Below are 23287 nucleotides of genomic sequence, written 5' to 3'. Positions count from 1 at the left end.
TAGCACGGCCTTATCTAACCTTGCCCTGACACTCCTAAAGTTGAAATCTCCTATTTCCACACACCTTATCCAGGTCCTCAAATGGCAAATGTACACACTCAAACGAACGCACACATGTGGCATGCATGCATATGCTTATGCATACACAGTGACACATACGTGCGCACGCACGCACGCAGTACGCAACAGCGAGGTCTCACCCTACCGATGCACTTTTCTCACCCCTCTAGTATGTGACACCTCACACTGGAATGTAAAACTGCCACAAACTCCATTGTCAGCAGTGCGGGAGAAAGACATGCATATTTTACACACATACCGTATGTCCCAGCCAAAGGCAGCCTAATGTCATGCTTGTCGTTCTCCATCACACACACACACACACACACACACACACACACACACACACACACACACACACACACACACACACACACACACACACACACACACACACACACACACACACACACACACACACACACACACACACACACACACACACACACACACACACACACACACAATGCAATCTTGGTTCAATGGAAAACAAATATTTTTCCTGCCATTGTGTTCCCTTCCCATTTGTGTGTCAGTTCTTTGTTCTCCATGCATCCCTTTATCTACGTTGCCACCGACCAGAGACAACATCATTGTTGGCAATAAGTGCACAATGTAATCCACACCTGTGAAGTAAAGTCTTTGAAAAACAAATACATGGATGAAGTCCTTTGGTGTAGTCACTGAATGAACGAAAGAATGACTGAATAATGATCATCAAAGGATTGAGAAATGGGAGGGGGGGGGGGAATCCCCCTGGGAACAGAATCAGGATATGGAATAATTCCAAGCTCAATTAATGCAAAACCGATTACATTTTAGACGCTTATGCAAATGTTTTCCACCTGGGCTCCTTCTAGGAAGTGGTTGAGCAACAGAACACATGACAATGGGACACGAGTGTGTCTAATGTAAGGACTGGACGCTAAAGACCATGTAGACCAGAGGCCGATTCTAAGTTTTGTGAAAGATTCCACATTTCTATTCAAAATAATAAAAATCACACTTGTGTGAAGTGAGGGGTGCTCTCATCATCATGAATCATCATACTTCACATTCCGTGCTCAGCCAATCAAATCATCACTATGTGGTAGTAGTACACACAAACACACAAAGCTGGGCATAGGAGGGGCTAGCGCCCCTCAAAAGAATAATGTTGCTAAAGCAAAATCTAAAATGATAGAAATGCTATCCCGGATTGAAAGGAACCGGTCTAAATAGGCTAGCTAGGCGTTTCATGGCAACAATCAACAGCTTCATATGTCATTTCACCATAGGTTGTGGTGAACTTTGCTATACAGTACTATGGGCCAACATTATAATTTGGTTTGTTGATAGGTACTGTATTTTGTAACACATGCACTTGACTTGTCTATACATTACTTATCTTTGTGCATATGCGCATACATGCACACAGTCACAGTCACATAAGCGCACGAAAGCACTCTATTAACCCACAAAACACTCACAGTGGAATGATTACCTGCCTTGCCACTCAGGGGCCATTTGCTGTTACCACAAAGCTGATTATCTCACCCCTGCAGAAGGCTGTGTTTGCGGCTTTGCAATTTTCTCTGAAATACCCACATCTATTTGTAGAAATGTTACCTTGCTGGGCTGGCACAAGCTGCAGCATGTTTGTGTTTGTGCGTGTGTGTGTGCCTGCGCGTGTGTCTGTGTTGATGCATGCGTTTACCTGTGTGTGTCGTTTCTGTTTGGCCATGTGTGTGCTGGTGTGTGAAGTGTGCTTTGGGCGAGTGGGTGGGTGTTTGTGCAGAGAGGAAGGATGGAAGTATGGAGAGATGGATTGGAAGGATGACACAAACAGGGTAGAGAGGTAGGAGGCTAGTGTCAGGGCCCCAACTCCCACTCCCAGGCTGGATGCAGTATCTGACAGCTGACTGAGAGTCTGCAGGCCCCCTCTCTGCAGTCTCACCAAAAGGTCAGCACTTCAATCAGCCCCACTCCCTCCCTCCATGTCTCTCTTTCCCTTACCGCAGAACAGCTCACATATAGCCCCCCTGATGCAGTGAAATCCTTAGTGATAATCTAAACTCAGAGTGTATAGGCCTACAGTGTATTATACATTTGTACACTAAGAGTTAAAAAAAAACAAAAAAACAAGCAAAACAATGTATTTTACAATGTGTGTGTGTATTCATGTGTGCGCTGAAGTTTTCTAGTATTGACTACAATACAAAACTTAAAATGTCAAGATTCCTTTCCAGTATTACCGATATCAACAGGTGGGCAATTATGCATTCTATATGATATGGGTAATTCTGGTGTCCTTCAGTGTATAGAAAGTCATATTTGACTCATCTACTGAAGCCTTTTTAATGTTCCAACCCTTTAATTTCCCCTCCAACACATCTAAGCCATCTTTACTTACTTACTCTTTACTTCCAGACACCAAACACTTTCGATATCCGGGCTTGCCATAGGCAAAACACTTACTCTGCAGATTAAAGATGCTGCTCATAAATTACAGGGTTTGTACTGTAGGATATTGTCAAGTAATGGTTACAGATGACTGATTACCCACTAGGCTGTCTACAAAATATTGTATAAACTGTAAAGTATGAATTTCGCCTATTGTAGTTGCCAGACTGCATATCATTAGTGTCATCTAAATAAAATATATTTTTTGATAATGGTAACAGTCAAAATCCGTTTGTTGTTTCATTAAATGTGACACCTGATTAAAAAAATACTATCAGACAATCATCAACGTTTCTATATTCAAGATTCTCTATATGCATGCAATCTATTACGTAGTTCAATGCATACACTGTACTTGCATCGTACCTTAATCTACTGTAGATCTTTTATAACTTCCTTCATTTACTTGAAAAGCTTCTGTGTTCATTTAACAGTGTAGAGAGTTAGAAATTGGATACATTAACACTGAGTTACAATACCGTGACTCACAATGCCTTCTGTATAGACAGCAGGCTTGGTTAGTCATACAGCATTTTTGGCAAACATCCCATTGCTGTTTTTAATGACAGCCCCATCTGTCATCGTGCTTAAGTTTGTCCCGATGTGACACGTAAGTTTGTCCCCATGTGTAATGTAAGTTTGTCCCCATGTGTAATGTAAGTTTGTCCCCATGTGACACGTAAGTTTGTCCCCATGTGTAATGTAAGTTTGTCAGGACAAAGAAACTGCCGTGTGATCGTGAGCTTCTTCTCATTCCACAGCAAAGGCTTTTTAGGGACACCCACAGCTGTCCCCTACTGATGCAGCCAGAGATCCCTGATGTGGGCCCCAGCCAGGCCCATATCATTTTCTTTCTCTTATGACAGCTCGAGCTGCAGACGCATCACATTATTGGCTTCATGGCTTGAAAATCTATACATTGGTAGCAACACCAATATTGTGCAACAAAGTTTAAATTATGTCAATATACTGTAAGTTACAAATTATGATGAAACTAGTCTTCATTTACTAAACACCCCCTTGTAGTGCTGTGTTGACCGGTATTATTTTTTGCATCATGTATATGATTGGCCTATTCACTATTAAAAAATAAGTGATGAACAAGAGCCGGTCAGTGTTCCTCCTCTCCAAGCTCAGAACCACTGCTGTAGCAGCCATGACCACCCATGGAACAAAATATGTTGAGATGGGGGTCCGCAGGCAAATACATTTCATTTTGGGGGTCCTTGACATGAAAACGCTTGAGCACCACTGATATAGCAAGAAACAGATGGAATGTAGAACACATTTGTCGGTCTCAGGTCTGAATGAGTTAACAATGAATACAGTCCAACTACGAGCTCTCACAAAGATGAGAGCTGACTTTGTGCAGCTAGGGGACCACTCAGGATGACACAATGCGGTGTCACAACATGCCATGTGTCATGTTCTCTTGGGTACAGACTGCACAACCTTTTAATTACACACCCTTCCACAGATGGATACGTAAAATCAGCATGAGTGGCTTTTGAGTAAGAGCACTTCTACTAGCTAATCCTTCGTCCATTTTATGTTGACGCATAGGAGCTCAATGCCTTTATCTCAATGCACAGCACTTGATCACTTAGGTCAGAGTTCATTTATGAGGCACAGCATTCATTATGTGGTTATTGTGGTTTGCTGACATTTGACAAATTCCAGACAGTGTTCAGACAATTATAGTCTGACAACTACAGACTTAGTTTTATCCTTCAACTTCCCTATTATGCCCCAAAATGACTGGATATACAGGTTTTGTGGCAATTGTGGAAATATTAGACCTTAATTGTGTAATGTTTAAGCATGTTCTAATCATGTATACTTTAGTTTACCTACTTTACCTAACATTTTAGACAAAATAGCAAATGTTACATTGAGGTGCCCAGATATCCTATCCTGTTACCATGTACTACAGTACAGTATATCCAAATGTCTATTAAAGTACCCACATTTTCCAAGGTCTGGGAAGAGATGGACATTTACAAGTGGCTGACTTCAGCTGAGAGAACAGAGCTAGCACATGGGAAGCACATGGTGCATTTGGGCCTTTTAATGTAGAGAGCACCATTATAACGAGGTGAAGGAAAGGGACTGGAATAGAGTTGGGTTTCAATGTACCATAAATCTGGATTAAAGAAGGGATGGCTTTGACACGGCTGTTTCATCTCACCTCTCTGGCAGGCGTTACAAACTCCTGTGTCTCCACAGGCCTTTAGACTGACTGATGTGTGATGAGTGATTGAGTGCAAGTATGAGTGCTCGGCTGGAAAGAGGGAGAAATGAAAGAGACAGACAGATAGGAAAGAAGAACAGAGAACAGGATGTGTGAGGTTTTCAGAATGCTTATTAATGGAAAACGAGTTAGATCCCAGTCTATAAATGGACCATCAGTAACATTTGAAATGTGACCATCCTGAACCACATCTGCAACATTTATAAATCACATATGTGTACTTGTTCTACTGTTGTTGGACTGTTGTATTTTATCTCAGTTAATCTATTTTACTGTATAAACAAGGAATACTGGAGCGAGGTGAGTGGAGACATCAGAGGATCAGAAGTGACTTTCATATCTGTAAGTGTAATAGGTAGTGAGCTTGGTCATCTACTGTATGAACTATGAACACAATCAACACATCTACAGTATCTAAAAACACATTTTACAATGAAATAGAGCAAAGATGTGGACACCGCACACACACTATTTTGACATTTATTGGAGAGTTATGGTTGCTGGCCAGGATCCTCCTAATGAGGTGAGAAGCCAGAGACTGGCATGTATTGTAATAACCTCATAATAGTCTTAAAATAAACTAGGTGCCAGTTTCATCATCGTTATTATGGTTATGGCAGTGTTTTGATTTGAACACTTGTGTACGTTGAGTTAAGGCACGCACACACAAAACGGACGGTTGTTAAACGCTCTGGAGCATTTTGACATTCAAAACAAAACCGGTTGTGGTTTCAGCTCCAGAAACCTCACGTGGAAGAGATGTTGTCACCTCCTGGGGTGAGTCTGGCCTGAAACCTATAGTTATATGAAACTAGAGAAAAGGCCCGTTTTCCACAGGATGGCGTGCTCAGGGCCACTTTTCCTGGCATCAGCACAGAATCTGCAGGTCATCGCGTACACTACAGTATGTATGACTCACACAACAAACATGCCCTTCTAGTACTGTACATTTAAAGAATATCAAGGGAGTGACTGCGGGCTCAATAACAACCCACAACAGATAAACCACCATGCAAGACTGCACAGTGACTAACACATAACTTCTCACCAGTGGAGAGATACATCTCAAAGACAGGAAGTTTCTTTAGTTAGGTCATGTTAAGACATCCAGTTGTTGCTACACAACAGATATTTGATGAGTGAAGTACTTCCCTGAAATGGTGATTTGACAACACAACTCTATGACCCGCACATTAGACATAGGTTTGTTGGAAGTCTGCTACCACAGGAACACTTCACTGCCATGTACTGTATGAGCGTGACAAAATCTCTTGAATGGCAATTTGTAAATAGGGTAATCTACTGCCACCAAGTGGCAGAAAGCATAATTACTACACAGCAGCGATACTTGAACTTTTTCCATCACATCACACAATAGGGACACCATTTGTTTTACCTGTGCAAAGGAGATAATGTTTTCGTCCCAATGTCGTCTGCTCAGTAGTTTTGCACAAACCTAAATGGAAATGTTGGGCCTGGTCTAACCCAGTTGTTGAAAGGGGGCACCGGCATACCATGCATGTCTCTTAATAGAGTAACAAAACTTAAATATTAATAAAATAAAGATTCATTTATTCATCATAGGTCCAGAAGCAGTACTGTACTTAAGTACAATTGATGCATTTTTTGTAAATAATATTGTACTTTTACTACACTGCAATTATTTGAAACCTAGATTTTGATTCTTAAAAAACCCACAGTACGGCAACTACTTCAGCCCTGTATACGATTTGCGATGCAACACCTTTTTGAACTTCTTAGATCTGCTAGTATTTTCTAAATACTTTTGTACATTTGAAAACCTGTGAAACAGGACATTCTGCATAATGAGTACTTTGTACTTGTGGTACTTTACACACATTTTGATACCAATACTTTTTATACTCAGTATATTTTGAATATTGGATTTTCACTTCTCTTTTCACAATTTCTACATTGCAGTATTGATACTTTTACTTTAAAAAAAAAGTAAACAAATTAAAATAAAGTGTTTTCCCACCACTGACCAACAACACCTACCTAGTACACACTGCCACCTTATCATAGATCTGTGCTCAACACATTTTCATCTCAGAACATGTTTACTATTGTGTCCAGCGTATAATTAATACACAAAGAAGGTAAGACTAATAATGCAAAGACGGCTGCAGGATAATTCCAAATAAATTTATTGATAGTTTCATCCACTGTACAAAGCAAGCACAAACTTGCGGTTATTGACTTGACTGAGCTGGGAAACAGATAAACATGGACCGCTTTCAGTTCCTTCAAACCAACAAAAGGTTACCTAGAGGGGGGAAACAGAATGGCCAAGTTTTACACACAAAAAATAAGCTTCATCAATTGACATTCTAGTCACATTTCAAAATATCTTGTCTTGAATTCAATGGCCTATGTTCCCAACATTGATTCTTGATTCTGCATGAAGAATGGTAGGCTTGCGCTACACAAAATCATGAAAATGTACAGTTGAGGATGGAATTGGACATTAACATTAAGACCCGATTCCACAAATGTCTTTTAAATCCTAAAGGTTTTCTGAATAACTATGTCAGTGGTGCTCAAACAGCTGAAGTTTTAAATAGTGGTTAAAAGCGATAAGGTGACACAGATGCGTCCTCAGGTCTAAATGGGTTAAAGATGGCAAGAGAACACAACAGCATTGCTTTGAATTCCCCCATCAACGATAGCTGAGATGTCCTACCACAGGAGTCTACTCCAGAGCCTTGACCATGGCTTCATTGGCATCTATGCTGATCTGAACCGCTGCCCTGGCCGCCTCGTCGCCGGACACAGTGGACATTTCGAGCTGGGCCTTCTCCAGGTTGGCCTTTGCAGCCTGAGGATTGACATACAGTACATAGAATTAGTCATCACAAAAATCAACATGAAACAATTCCACCTGAAACCACTAAAATGCAAACCATGCATGTGCAAAGTACATTTCTGGTCAAAGCCAATATCACCATCTACCTATCTAGCTTTTTGGAGAGAAAAAAAGGAACCTTCCAATGATGGCTGGCAACCTGCCAATATGACTCGTATATTAAAAAACTGGATATGCATGACGTGGACCAGTAATACTAAGAGCGCTGCTCCAGTTAGAAGTTAAACATTATAACCTAGAATAAAGTAATACAAATAAATCTTATTCAGTAATCAGGTCAATGTTTTGTTTTGACTGAAGCATCTCATTTCTTAACTGTATCAACCATAGGTCATGCGTATTGATTTCTTTGTAATTTTTAACAACGCTTCACCTTAGGGAGACTGGAGACAAACAACCACCATCTGTATTGAAATAATTCACCAACTGACTGGTCATAAGCTTAATGTTTCAGCAGTAAATCAAGATCAAGTTCAGACTAGACCTCCAACATGAACAAAGCCACCAACTAGAAAAATAATAAATACTGTACATAAACACACCTCCTGGGTCTCGCCTGACTGCTAAAAATCAGAACAGCAAGGTCAGACAGGGAGGAAGAGAAAAATGGGACGAAAAACACGCCTAGCAAATTCCCACTGCTTCTTTGCTCTGAAAAAGCCATTTGTCACAGTGGCGATTAGAAAGGAGAAATGCCAAACGTAGCTGGAAGTTAAAGGTCTCCCAGTGGGGATTTGACACATCTGCTATAATTCAACAGTGACTGACCTTTCTCTCCTTATTAACAGCACGGGCCCATGTGCATTGTCATCATGGAGTGGGGAGGAACGAGGAAATAATAACTCTTCTACCGCCACAGAGTCAACTTGACAGTGACACTGACACAGCCCAAGGTCAAAGTGTGAGACACCTCTACGGCGAGCGTGTGATTATGTGCCGTATTAACAAGATTGACATTTAAACAAGGATGTGGTGTTGCAGCCCAACTACTGCCATAACTATGTACATCATCAACAACTGGGATGCAATCATCAGTGCAGGAGGGGGGTAAATCTATTACAGGGTCAAAGAAGTGTCGTCAAAACCCTTCTGCTAGCCTGGCATTAAACAGGCTTTGAGGGTCTATAATTACAGATGCCAGGACCGAATTGAATGGTTACGGACACAGGTGCTCACTGAAATCTCATTAAATCATCAGTTGCAACATATGGAATACACTAAATCACATGCAATTGGCATTATTAAGACAATTTGCTGAAACCTTTACTCTGCTCCGACTAACACCATGCGATGGGTCAACAATTAGCTCCCAATAGGGATGGGAATTATCGATTAATGCATTAATAGTTAATCGATACGTTTTGATAAGCTTATCGTTTGATTAACCGGTTGATAAGTGGCGTTTAAAAAGAAAATTGGAGAATCTTAATTTCCCTCAATGTCTAACATAAAAATCTACACTTTGCTGATATACAGAAAGAATACAAAATGCATATTATATTCCTTAATCAAATAGTTATTTGACCTTTTGCGATACAGGGCCAGGCAATGGCAGGCATCTTTGTATGAGAAATAGAATCAAATGGAAAGTGCACCGTCTTGTCCGTCACATCACATGCAAAAGCAGAGACGTTTCGATTAATTCGATTAGTTATTAACTGTTACGTTTAACCGACTAATTTAATGACCAGGTCATCCGTCCTTGGGTGAACTACTAAGTTTACCTTATCTCTTAATTTTTATCCCACGATTTTGCAACAATCTTTTTTCACCCAGTGTCAATTATCTGATGTAATCAGATAATTTCCCCGGCCGCGTGGAAGGAAAACGTTATTCCGACCAGTTCCTTTCCCCTCCATCAGGCACCCCGGCTGGCCAGGGGGAGGTAGTTTAGAGACCAGGATTACTGCATGTTTTTTGTGAGGGCACCTTGAGAAGGACACGCAAACTCCACACAGAAAGGCCCTTTCGCCAACCCCGCCTCGGGTATGGGCACTGATGACGCGGAGGAGAGAACACACCCACAGCATCCCCAGCGGTTATCAAACCCAGGACCTTTAAGGTTACCTTAATTCATAAACGTTTTTTTATTGGGAGCTAGCGATGTTAAATCATCACAAAAAAAGAAAAAAAAAAGACTAATATATGCTGTAAATAAGGGATTATTTTTAATCCAGTGACATTCTGAACTGACTGGTGATATTTTTAAATTGGCTTCCTGCAGCAGCATGGAATACCCCTTTTAACATATCAAACAATTGGAAAGTTCACCAAAAGATGTATTATGCGAGAATCACAGAAGCCACAAATATTTTTCATATTTGAAATTCTCTACATAAGAGCATTGGTCTATTTCTGCCTTTTCTCGTGGTCTTAAAAAGGCAATTGTATGTAGCCTGAACCTAAATCAATAGGCTTTGGCTTTAGGATGCAGCAAGTTAGTTCCCATTAGGGATGGGACGATAATCGTTATCATAGTTTATCGTGATAAAATAACGCTGTGAAAATTGTCCTCCGGCATACACTAGGATGAATTAGCTTTTGTTGAGCTGCAAATTCAGTACAGAAATAGTCAATCTAAAAAAAATAGATCTATTTGTGGTGAATGTTCCCTGCAGAATAGGGTTAAAGTGTTTAACAAAAGTGCCATTTTAGGTTTTAAGCATATTTCGATTATCGCGATGATATCGCTAATTGCAATAATTTGCCACAATTTGCATTGGTCTACAAGGGATAAAAGTCAGTGTAAGAGAAATTGGTGAAATGGTGTTTTCCCAAAGTTGCCTTTACTGAATGTGTGCGCCAATCCATGCTTCATTTTATAGAAGCAGCTTTTATATAAGCAGCTTCTATAACTGACTGGCTGGCTGGCTGGCTAACAGACTGACTGACTGACTGACTGGCTAATGGACTGACGTGACTGGCTGGCTGACTGGCTAACGGAAAGCCACTGGCTGGCTGGCTGGATAAGTATATGTATGTTCATGTTGGACCCATTGTAATTTAATTTCACATTTGTTATTTGAATTGTACTAAAGAATGTTCATGAAGGAGTGAATTATTATTGAATAAAAATGGATGAAGTCGAAGGTTTGACTAATAGATCTTAATTACTTTGTTGTGGTACTTTAAAGATGGAGTGCCACAATTTTTGTATTTTTCCAGTTTTTCATGTGTCTATGAGGTGACAGTCCTTCATTAGACACCCTGGAGTCGTTTTCATGTGCAATGGTGTATTAACTTTGTATTTAGGGTTTCTTCCTGGAGGCTGAACCCTTGACAGTCAAACGCGCCAATGAAATAAACAGTAATATAGTGACATCACACTATCAGCCCCTCCCCTAACCCCTCCCCCTTTATCATACAACTACAGCTGTGGGTGCAGCTTCAGTTCAGGTGGATCATCACCCATCACCACCCACCAGGCAAACCAGGCATACTTAATGAACTGGTGGGTGTGTCCACATAAAAGCATGATTTTAACAAATACTGTACACTTTTTGGAAAAAACTTCTTACTCCTTATATTATAATAATACCTGATGATCATGTTTTAGGGTGGAAAAAATCGTGGCACTCCATCTTTAAGGTTTATTTAGCATATTTAGAGTTATTTTTGCTCTAAACACATTGATTATAGTCCTGGATAACTGTCTAAAACCTAAAAGAAAAGAAAGAAAAAAAAAACACAATCCTGCAGATTTTCCTCCAGAATCACAGCAGAAAAAGAGAAAAAAAACCCTGCAGATTCCGTTTGGCCTTAGTCATAACACTTCTCACTGCTAGACCAGGGCAGGCTGAGGCGGGCAAGAGGGGCTGCTTGAGCCCTGAGGAGTGGACGTGCACACATGGGCCCGGTCGTTATTAACAGTTTCGAGGCCCCAGACGTGGTCACCTTCAAGTTCAAGGTCAAGTGCCCCAGACGGAGATTGATGGACGGAGATTAATGATATCAAAACTGATCGCATCGCTCCACAGCCTAGGAGCGCTTGTTTCCCAATCCTCGGTGTTGCACAACAGTGACACGTCATCGAAAATGTTCCCCGTCTGTTTAGCGGACGAAAACGAAAATCTTAAAACGTTCATAACTCGCGATCTAAATCATCCCGTCTAATTCTGAAAAAAGATCCTGTGTTAGACGGCGCTCCGCTGTCCAGTCGCGATAGATTTATTCTTAACTCCCGTTGTTGTCGATCGACTCTAGAGTGGTGTGGCTATTGTTAGCTGCTACAGAGACATTCACAACAACTTCCGGTGCCCCGGTAAAAGTGGTCCGGGCGCTATAAATGATGGGCACATTTTATTAATGGATTAAATAGGTCCGGGCCATCAAGGTGTTAAGCGGATCGGCTTGGCACATTTTGTTGCCCCCCTCAGATCACTTGACTAGCATAGAAAGCCTGCTGTGTTGTGACTGCTTCGGTCAGGCCATTCACACCACGGCCACCGCTACACTGTACACATAACAACACCCCCCCCCCCCCCCCTCCTAATAATTTTTTTGCGGATCTACACCGATCTCATTAATGGTCCCTATGAAATCCTCAGGACGTAAATCTATCCTGGGACGGAAAACTTTAAGCCCCGTCATCTGTAACAGTCGGGTCATACTCACTACAATGTCCAGCTGGTCGAGGGCGACAGCCTCCTCTGCTAACAGCTGTACTGATGAATCTGCGTTGACTGTGATCGACCCGCTGCTTACTGTGTGTACACACACACACACACACACACACACACACACACACACACACACACACAAGTTACTAATACATGACACTGTGGTGCATGATCGATCTCAAGCACATTCTGAGCACACAACGCTCAATAATTAAAGAGTAATAATAAAGTACCCACTCCATATGAATATCACTTAAGATTCCTGATATGACAGACCGTGTCGATGGATTGTCCATTTTCAAAGGACCATGGGGATTACGTATTTTAGTTTATTGGCCAATTGCTCAATAAACAGCATTATGAAAGAAGGGCTGACTAGACTAATATCATTGCATAGATATTAGTCTGGAACTTGTGTGGAAGATTTATTTCCAATGGGCAGTTACAGATTTCAAGTTTTCAACGTCACAGGAAAAAAGTCTCACTTTGAATAGTGGGCTCTGATTGGTCACCCACAACTCTGGGGTGAGCAAAATGTAATTCAAACTGATAAGTGCCAGACCAATCTCCCCAGGGATTATTTTTCCCTGTCGCATGTTTGTCTGGTTTCCAGGCTAATACTGTAGCTGTTTCAAATGACTTGATTTGCACACCTACAACTACAAATGCAAAAATAGTTTTAATGGGAAATGTTCTGGTCATTAGACCTTCATCAAGCAGTTTTCTTCAAAATGTAATTTGAAGGACAAATACACACCAGGAAGTTGCAAACAATACAAAGACATTATTGCAAACAAACAAGTGATTAAAAAACAGACATCAATACCACATTAAAAATAAACAAACTCCTGCAAATAAAATCATTAAGACCTACGCTAGACCATTCCACTCTTATTCTGATCCAATCTCACCAAAGAATTTGGCAGAGGCACCGTCGTCAGTGAGGACCGTGACCACCCCGGGCCTGAGCACCTGTAGAGTGGGCACATGGGCAGGGAGGATACCAAACGCACCGGTCAGCGTGGGCACATCGACCTGTTTTACACTGGCGTCTTGGAAGAACACCTGGGGAAACACAACATGATGCATTCAATTATCAAGTCTTTCTTGTCTGTGCAATATAACCATTATAAGCCAATTGAAATCTGACAATTCAAGACTGTAAGCACTAAGTAGCCTCCTCAGTAAAAAAAAATCCATATTATTAATATTTTAAGAATTACTATAATAGCCTTAGGCCATGTCAACAGCAATGAAACACACCACTGAACTTAATTTCAGTGAACTGGTTTAATGCATACAACTTTGTGTTATGTAAATCGCCAACTCTGTACTGAAGACAATGTCATGCTATTACGTTACCATCTAGCAACCAAACAATAATATCCTGGAACTCGTTTAAGTAATGACTTTAAACGATCACTAGACAATAACAATCATCCATTCCAGTGGTTACTGGTGCACATTACTTAGTTTGTACTGCAACGCCGTGCCTTTTACTGTATGTAGTCAGTGAATGACAGCTAGCCACTGCGAACGTTAACTTGCCTTGACATTTAGCTGCAGCTAAACTAGCCCAGCAAACAGCAGTTAGTTTAGCTGCAACAATACTGTCAACTGAACCTTCTGCATGATGTCAAGGTGACCTGCGGTGTTCTGCACAGTGCACACTGTCAACGGATACTTAATCCCCATCATCACTGAGTGAATAGTTTGGGTAACATTAGTTAGCTTTAATAGCTAGGCCTCAGCTAGCAGCCTTGCACGCCCACAACGGCGTCTCCTACCGTGGTTGGAGAGGCGAATGTGAAGGACATCTGAGGTCCGCCTGACGCTGTGACTGCTTCAGCGTAGCAGCGCGTGTGCCTCAGCGCTGGGAGAGAACGGCGGAGAAATCTTGCTGCCATCATACTTGCGGAATAGTTTTTAATCAGGATTAAACAGAATCACAGGGATCCCCAAGCACTTGTAAAGTCAGTCAGTCAGTGTGTGCGCCGATAGGACAAGGACGTTGGTTGCCTACCCATAAAGCATTATGGTAGTGCCCCAAAGCATACAGGAAAATGTAGTCCGTAAACCGGAGAGGTGCAAGCTGGGAGATGTGACCATAGGGGATGTGACAGTGTAGTCCATCAGAGCCGAGTTACGACAACTCTGAGGCGAGGTTACGACAACTCCGCTCACTTATCATGGGGCATTGGGGCCAGTCCAGTATGGTGGCTCTCTCGAAAGTTTATGGAATGCATTGGCTTTACAGTGACAAACTAGTTACATGAACCACGTGACCGGGCTGTTTTCTGCCCCCTCAATGTCGTAACTCTGTCTTTAATACTATATGGCTCTGGTCCATAGTCAGTTGTAGTTTATGTTTATCATTATGACTATCACTCACTTAATCACTATCCAATATCCATACTATCATTGTGAATGTGTTTATTGTAAGCCCAACTGCCCAAGTTGGTACCGTTATAGTATAGGTGGCTCATTCACTATTTCACATACATAGGCCTACCCTGCCGCAAGGGGGCAGACCATTATGCTTGCAATTAGAAACAGACTGGCAAACATTCGAGTCTCTGACAGCACAGCAAGGACAAAACCTGGATAGATCTGACTGGTGCACTGCAGTGAGGATTCCGACATCCCATCAGTTTTATTGAATGGTAGACCATTATGACCATACACTGCCAGTGGGTGGCGCCATGAGAATACTTGAAAGTCCAACTTGCTTCAAGGATGAATTTGACACTTTTCTCTTTGAGTGTGTGTGTGTGTGTGTGTGTGTGTGTGTGTGTGTGTGTGTGTGTGTGTGTGTGTGTGTGTGTGTGTGTGTGTGAGAGAGAGAGAGAGAGAGAATACCACCCCCTTAAGATAAATTGATTTTGTTACACTAATAAACAAGTTCTTATAAAGCAAAAGCATTACGTCCCTTGATATGTAATGTACACACACACACACACACACACACACACACACACACACACACACACACACACACACACACACACTACATATATTATACTGATTATACTGATGACATCACAGTCCCATTTAGGGGCATGAGGTACATGCTTGACACCGAGCTTAGAGTATATATTAGATACAGAGTACAGTAGTTCTGCATAATTTATGGAGGATTCCCAACCTATCTGACACATTTGTTTTTCAGAGACCACTGAGACCCATAGCCTATAATATTATTTGCAAAAGAGAAAGAATACACTTGGGCTCCCGAGTCCCACAGCTTCAGTATCCAAATGTAAAATTATTTTATAAATAAATAAATAAATATATATATATATATATGTGTCATAAAATCAATGGCTGTGTAGTTAATATGCAACAACTTATGGCCAAGACCCAAGACTCAGGCATTATTTATACAGTCCAATGTCCAAATACCCCATCCCCTTTCTTCCCCCAGTGGGAGAAAAACAAAACATAAAACGGTGATGACTGACACCATTAAATAAGAAAACGCTCGAAGCGAACTGATCAGCTCTTCAATCACCCCCTTACGTCACGTGGTGCGTCTCTGACTGGGTGGTGGGTGTGTCTTATGCATCAGGGTTTCATTCATAAATACTTTTAGCTTTAAATCAAAATTAAAGTGTTCCGCGAGAGTTTGACGGTATTGGCTTTGCCCATGTACCCCCATATGGACCGTGTTAATTGATTAGGTGAGTGGTATCTCTACTGCGTGCATGCATGTGTTGTTTGTACTGTATAAACCACTTCACTCCTCCTAGGCTATACTGTATGCTACCTCCTGGCGCTTTCATACTGATGGAAATCATTAGCGCCTGAGAAATCGGACGGCATGTTTATTGGTTTATTGGTTTGCACTTTAGAATTTTGTCTACTTTATCCATTTTGAGTTTATACTTCAGGTTAAATTTAATTTGTGAAGTTAGGCTACAGATATTATGTCGCATTCATTGGAAATATATGATGAGAGCCACTGCGAGGAGCGATGTTCATTTTTTTTCCCGGAGCAAAGAAATTAGCGCAGTAACGGGCAATAAAGGACTTGGATGATTGCATTGGCGGCGGCGCGCCCTGTTATTATCAGTTATTAGCCTACTATATTTGTATATTTTCTCCTATTATAGGAGCTGTCACAATTAGTTTTTGGCACACATTCTTACCAATATATTGGATATGGGTAAGGGGTGTGATGTGATTATTCTGTAGTGACAAACCTGTCGGAGAAATCAAATGTATTCACAAATGCATCGCCTGCATGTCCCATTTCGTGTTTAGTCCGTTTACTGAAGCCCATTCTTGTGCAAGAAAAGCAGGACATGTTACAATAGTCTAAAACTGAAAGACCAGACGTCAACTAATACATATTAAAACAATAGCTACACATGGTTTAACATCATGCGGTAGGCTACCCAACCGTGACAGTAGAGTAGTGACGGTTCTAACAACGATGTCTGTAATATGTATCCAGATCTGAATCTGATGTATTGAACGTATCAGTAATGATTTAATGAACAAGCTAACAAGTAACAAGTGACTTCCTGCATGATGACCAGTTGAAACTTTAGCAAATTTCTACATGAAGATGTTAAAAATGTGTTTAAATTCCTATGGAGTTCAAAAGCACTAGTCTGTCATTATAGGTGACTGATCTGACACTATACCTTAATTCAACATATTATCTACAAAATGTACCACAGCCAGTGAAATGTTAATTTACTTAATAACTTTGTTATTCAAATGTCTAACAAAAGACCTAGACAGGAATGTGCTGTGGTGACATTGACATTACTAAAAAAGAAGAGTTTACTTTGGACAGGCATATCATCACGCACAAATAAATCAAATAAAGTGGGTCTGGTCATAGACCAATGATTCCTACTCTTTAAGAATTTAGTTGAATGCATAATAATGAATGCATAATGCATAGGCTCGGAAAATAGAAGGCTAATATATGCCTATGTCCATTTATGGTGTTATCGGTTCCTCAAAGCAGAGAGAAAGTATAACCATGAGTCCACTTTCCTACCCAGCCAGCCAGGCATGTTAGAAACCGACATCGCTGCTGGTGGTGCTGCTGCCGGGCCGTGGGGCCAGCCCTGAGGGGAACACCGCTGGGTGGGCAGAGGAGAGGAGGCAGAGGCAAGGCTGAGGATGCAGCAAGGGAGCTGAGGAAGAGATTCAGAGCCACAGCCAGACGCGCACATCTAGAGCTGCTGCACAAAGCCCTCCATCAGGGTAAGACACTCTCTCTCTCTCACACACACACACACACACACACACACACACACACACACACAGGATGTGTGGTAGAAAGAAGGCTGTGATATAGTACTGCATGCAGGGAGGGTATTCTGATTGCAACCTGATGAGCACCATCATAGTCTTCAGGCTCGGTGGGGAGGCGCAGAGGCTGGCTATAGCAGACCCAGAGACGGGCTGGCAGCACACCAGGCTGTGACAGCAGCTCATGGACGATGGTGCTGAAGTTAGAGTGTGCTGTATGAATGTGGTGCAGTTATACTGGCTAGTAGTGCTGATTGGTGCTGGCATGTTGGCTCTCTCCTGCCGGGTGAGTAGATGCGAGTGTGTGTGTGTGTGTGTGTGTGTGTGTGTGTGTGTGTGTGTGTGTGTGTGTGTGTGTGTGTGTGTGTGTGTGTGTGTGTGTGTGTGTGTGTGTGTGTGTGTGTGTGTGCGTGGGCGGGCGGGTGCAGCAGTAACAGTATTAATGGCTGTGATCTGTAAGAAGGAACGCATAGCAGCACCACTAGTGTTGGTAGTGGAGCTGAGCTGTTGGAGCCCCTGGTTGGCGATTAGAAGTGCCTGGGGCAAGCTAAAATGGAGAGAACAAGAGAAAGTGAGAGAGAGAGAGAGAGAGAGAGAGAGAGAGAGAGAGAGAGAGAGAGAGAGAGAGAGAGAGAGAGGCACTTACAGTATACTGTTGAGTCTGGGACTGACATGAAGTTATGTTTTGTGAGTTACAGCAGAGATGCTAATACTTTCTGGCAGTTTCTCTGGGAAAATTTGTAAATTGATTAATTTACACACGCACACGCACGCGCACACACACACACACACACACACACACACACACACACACACACACACACACACACACACACACACACACACACACACACACACACACACACACACACACACACACACACACACACACACACACACAGTCACACACACACTTGCAACTAGTTGCAACTCCTTGCTACAAAACAGTTTTAAGGTCAACCACACCAATGCAACTCCTTGCAACTGTCATTGGGGATAATGGTTGCAATAGCTGCAAGTAGTTGCAAGGAGTAGTCGCACCAAATCATTGGTGCGGTTTGGGCTTACGTTTCTTAAACATGTAGAGGAGCAAAGATAATGTGTAAAACAAACAACAGATTGGATTTACACTCACTGATAGTGCTGTCTCAAATTAATCTATCAAGCCGTTAAGAGCTACAGCATCACTTGGAGGCAACCCAGAGTCACAGAAAAACATGTGGAATACTTCCAAGATAGTCTCAAATCTCTTGAGTCTCAACGGTCAACAAACACTGATGAGAAAATCAGCTAAATATGGTGAGCTGCTCTTATCAAGTTGCATGATGGAAGGCTTTCTCAAAAAAAAAGAAAAAAGAAGAGAATGTTGAATATGCAACACAATTTTATACAATAGTGGGGGACCCTGCATGTTTTCTCTTAACCAAGGGGTTGTTGTTGGCCTGAAAAACATTGAAGACCCCTGAGAATAACAATGCTGGACTGGTCACATTACATGTCCATGATGAGATATGAATCATAAGGTATAAAGGATAAATAACTGTATGGTATGAATAAGTACACAATAAATATAAAACATGTCATAATGTTTTACAATTTAGATTAGGTGTTCTTCAACAACAGGTGGATGTCGTATTTGGCATATTGTGTCCTGATAAAGTGATCATGGCCAATGCATTACATATGCAGTATCCAGTATATTGTTACTGTTGGGCAGAAACCTCCTAACCTTTTTACATAATTGATTAGAATGACAAAGTCAGTCAGTCAGATGGAAAAAGAATCTCCACATTAATGATCAAAAACCTCCTAACTGCACTTGAGCTGCATTTGGTTAAAGTGATGATAATACAGTGAAAGGACTCATTCAAGTATCTGACAATGTATAAAGTAAACCATACCAACTTTGATGAGGCTAATTTATCTATAAATGCACAAAGTCTCTGTACGTGTGTGTGTGTGTGTGTGTGTGTAATCCACGTAACACAAGAACCGTTCGCGAGTTCCACACCACCACAGGGAGTGCAGTGCCTGGACTGTTCTCATCTGCATTGACTACATATGTGGGCATGCCTGACAAAGAAGTCCATATATGGGCATAAAAGGGACACAGACATAATAAGTGAAAGATAAGTGAAATCTCCCTGTCAACTTTAGAACGCACTGTTGCACTTTCAAAATCCTCCACCTGCCCCTCTGACTGTATGCCCACTTGGTTTTTAAAAGATTCTTTTCAGACAGTCGGTCCACACCTTTTAGCCATTGTGAATTGTTCACTGGCCTCTGGTATTTTTCCTTCCTATTTTAAACATGCCACCGTTTACCCCCTTTTAAAGAAACCCTCTCTTGACCCCTCTATTGTAAGCAATTTTAGACCTATCTCCAAGCTGCCATTTTTATCTAAAGTTTTAGAAAAAGTTGTCTCCACACAACTTATTTCACACATGAAAAATAACTATCTGTTTGAAGAATTTCAATCCGGCTTCCGAGCCCAACACAGCACGGAGACTGCTTTAGTCAAAGTCACAAATTACTTATTGTTGGCGGCCGACAAACTACTCTATTTTAATTCTTCTGGACCTTAGTTCTGCGTTTGACACGGTGGACCATGGTGTCCTTATCAGCCGCCTGAAACATGATGTTGGAATCAGTGGAGTAGCTCTGGACTGGCTAAGCTCCTATTTATCAAATAGATCCTTCTCGGTGGCACTTGGTGACTCCTCCTCCTCTTCTTCCCCTCTCTCATGCGGAGTTCCACGAGGCTCAATACTAGGTCCCATCTTATTTATTATATATATGCTACCTCTGGGTCAAATCATGCGAAACCACAATATACATTTCCATTGTTATGCGGATGACACGCAATTATACGTCCCCATAAAGCCTGGTCACTCTGACATCACCTGTATCGAGGCCTGCCTAAGTGACCTAAAAAATTGGATGTCCAGAAACTTCCTGCAATTAAATGAGTCCAAATCGGAATTAATTATATTTACCCCTCACTGCCCAAACACACAAATTGCTAATAATCTTACCTCCAGTCTTGGTTCCCTCTCCAGTAATCAGAAAACGAAGGTCCGAAACCTAGGTGTAATGTTTGACCCTGAGCTGTCTTTTGATTTCCAGGTGACTAAGGTAGTCCAGTCCTGTTTTGTCCAGCTGAGACAATTAGCTAAGGTCAGGCCATTTCTTATTTTTTCTGATCTAGAAAAAGTAATTCATGCTTTTATCTCTTCCAGATTAGATTACTGCAATGCACTTTATTCAGGTATCAGTAAACAGAACATTCACAGACTACAACTGATACAAAATGCAGCTGCTAGACTACTGACGCGCACAAAGAGAAGTGAGCACATTACACCTGTCCTTGCGGCTCTTCATTGGTTACCTGTACGTTTTAGAATAGATTTTAAGATTTTATTACTTGTTTTTAAAGCTCTAAATGGTCTGGCACCTGCTTACATCCGAAATCTTTTAACTACCTACAAGCCTGGCCGCTGCCTGAGATCATCCAGCTTAACCCTATTAAAGGTTCCAAAATCTCGCCTTATCACAAAAGGCGACCGGGCCTTTGCTGTACGGGCCCCTCGGCTGTGGAACTCACTGCCTGAGGATCTCAGGCTGGCAAACTCAGTATCCTCTTTTATTGCACAGCCTTTTTATGAAATGTTTTAAATTGTGTTTATTATTTTATTTTGTTTTATTCTTATTGTATTATTTTACTGCTATTATTACCTGTAAAGCACTTTGTAAACTTGTTTTTGGAAAGGTGCTATATAAATAAAGTTATTATTATTATTATTATAATAACTGGGTGGGGCATGCATTTCCAAATTGCATCGTTCCAAGTAGGGCAGTGCCCAACGGACACCGCTCTAGTCTATATAAAATAAGGATATTATAAGGAGAAATAACAACAAGTCATTCTTCCTATACTGGATACTGTTCTTCATCCTGTAAAGACCGGTGATACAGTGTTCCTAGTTATCTGTTGTCTTGATTAGCACAGATAGTAAGCAGCTGCATACTGTAGCCATCCAAATATGTCAGTTTGTGGCTGGATGAACAGGAACAGAAGCCTTAATTTCCGTTGTATGTATGTGTGTGTGTGTGTGTGTGGCTGTGTGTGTGTGTGTGTGTGTGTGTGTGTGTGTGTGTGTGTGTGTGTGTGTGTTTTTTTATATTTATCTCTCAAGGGGACTCTCTCACTTGGCTTGGACCATGAGCAATGACTCTACCGTCTGGAACATCCTACCAGAGAACTCCACAGTAAGTCTCTTCTCTCGAACTTCCTGTGTGAGTCGCACATGTCCGGCGTACTGCCAAACAGAGCTGTGCTTTCCCCTCATATTCTCTTTTGGCCGACTGTCTATCAAATAGAGAATATCCTGACCTGGGCCTGCAATAATTCAATCTCTGATCTAATCTCAGCTTTAATTTCCCCTTCATAGAAATTACAACCTGACGTCAGTGTCCAGTCGTCATTAACACTTTGCTGCACATTCACTCGCAGGGATCTTCAACAGGGGGTTCGCGATGCCTAGGGGGTCTTCAGAGTTACTAATCTTTGTGTGATAGGGGATATATATATATATATAGTGACATATTGTGACAATATGGAGATTGGAGATACAAGGTTTCTGCCCGAGAGCAACGATATGTAGAACGGCACTATGCTATCGCTACCTATTGGCAGCCTTGGTTGCCATGCCATCCGAGATATTAACAATATGGACAAGGGTCCTCCTTAGTGCTACCTCTATTGCGTTGCCTGCCCGTCACCTATTATTTGTTACAATGTCACGCCTTTTGAACGCAACACAAGCTTCATGAAGTCACCATTATGCATGCACATAAACGAATTTATTGAGGAAATAACTAAGTATGTGTCATTTTTACTGGATAAATTAATACAATTAATAATAATAATAATTAATAAAAAACACACATTACAGCTGTGTTCAGTCCTGACAGCCAGCTGCTGATGCTGAGTTACTCTTTCAATTAGTGACACAGAGGGTCGTTTGACTCTTTTTGCCCTGGTCTCAAACAATTTTATGGTGACTGATTAGTGATTACAAATACTGCTTGTGAACTGCTCAGTAATGCATAACATTTTGTGGATGTGACAATGAGCAGGGGAAACAAATGTGATTTTGAGATTTCACTGTAAATGTTTCTCCAGAAAGAATTGTCTTTATGATAAACAAACTGAATTTAACCCATTATAGATTAAGATTAAAAAAAGAAAAGAAACAAAACATATTCTCTCATTCCCATACTTAAGACTGAGACAGTTTAATAGCCCTGGCATTAATTGATAAATTGCACTGCGAAATTATAGTTTCATTGTATGAGCACAAACCAGGCACTTTCCTATAGTACCTACAACAGTGTTTCTTGAAATTGGGGTCCGGGGACCCCCAGGGGTTCCTCAGCAAATTCAGTCTAACCACTTTGACACTACACACATCAGCTTTATTTTCAGATGGGGGTCATGAATTTTGGTGGTCTTTGAATATGACTCGAGAACCACTGACCTACAGTATTAGCTTTGCTACAGATCCAAATTCTCCCTCTCTTTATCTCAGGAGATTCCACAGGAGGTTGCAGAGGAGCAGGATGGCTATTTGATCTTCCTGGTCATCCTCTCCATTTTCCTGGCAGGAACGCTGGTCTTCATCTCTGTCCTGATCATCGCCTGCCGACGCTGCTGTCGGGAAGCAGGCCGCTATGCCAGGTGAGACGCCCACGACG

At 41.5% G+C, this 23287-nt stretch overlaps 2 protein-coding genes across 2 annotated transcripts in view; one reads left to right on the top strand and one right to left on the bottom strand.

Moving 5' to 3' along the window:
* Nucleotides 1–6905: 6905 nt before the first annotated feature.
* On the bottom strand, nucleotides 6906–14301 carry atp5f1d (ATP synthase F1 subunit delta). Its single transcript, XM_079506100.1, has 5 exons — nucleotides 14047–14301; nucleotides 13171–13324; nucleotides 12255–12343; nucleotides 7458–7592; nucleotides 6906–7040 (listed from the first exon to the last, which is right to left on the bottom strand). Exons 1-4 carry the CDS (start codon nucleotides 14167–14169, stop codon nucleotides 7467–7469), a joined length of 492 nt encoding a protein of 163 aa, XP_079362226.1. The 5' UTR covers nucleotides 14170–14301; the 3' UTR covers nucleotides 6906–7040; nucleotides 7458–7466.
* A 7536-nt stretch (nucleotides 14302–21837) lies between these two features.
* cbarpb (CACN subunit beta associated regulatory protein b) overlaps nucleotides 21838–23287 on the top strand; it is a gene marked incomplete at its 5' end in the record, with an annotated part of 20067 nt that continues 18617 nt past the window's right edge. The window contains 2 exons of the mRNA XM_079505409.1: nucleotides 21838–21846; nucleotides 23122–23270. Coding sequence (XP_079361535.1) covers nucleotides 21838–21846; nucleotides 23122–23270 — 158 coding nt within the window. The remainder of the gene's footprint in view (nucleotides 21847–23121; nucleotides 23271–23287) is intronic.

This window comes from Electrona antarctica (assembly GCF_951216825.1).
Source record: "Electrona antarctica genome assembly, chromosome: 7".
NCBI classification, from domain to species: domain Eukaryota; kingdom Metazoa; phylum Chordata; class Actinopteri; order Myctophiformes; family Myctophidae; genus Electrona; species Electrona antarctica.
This window is presented reverse-complemented; position numbering and strand designations above follow the sequence as displayed.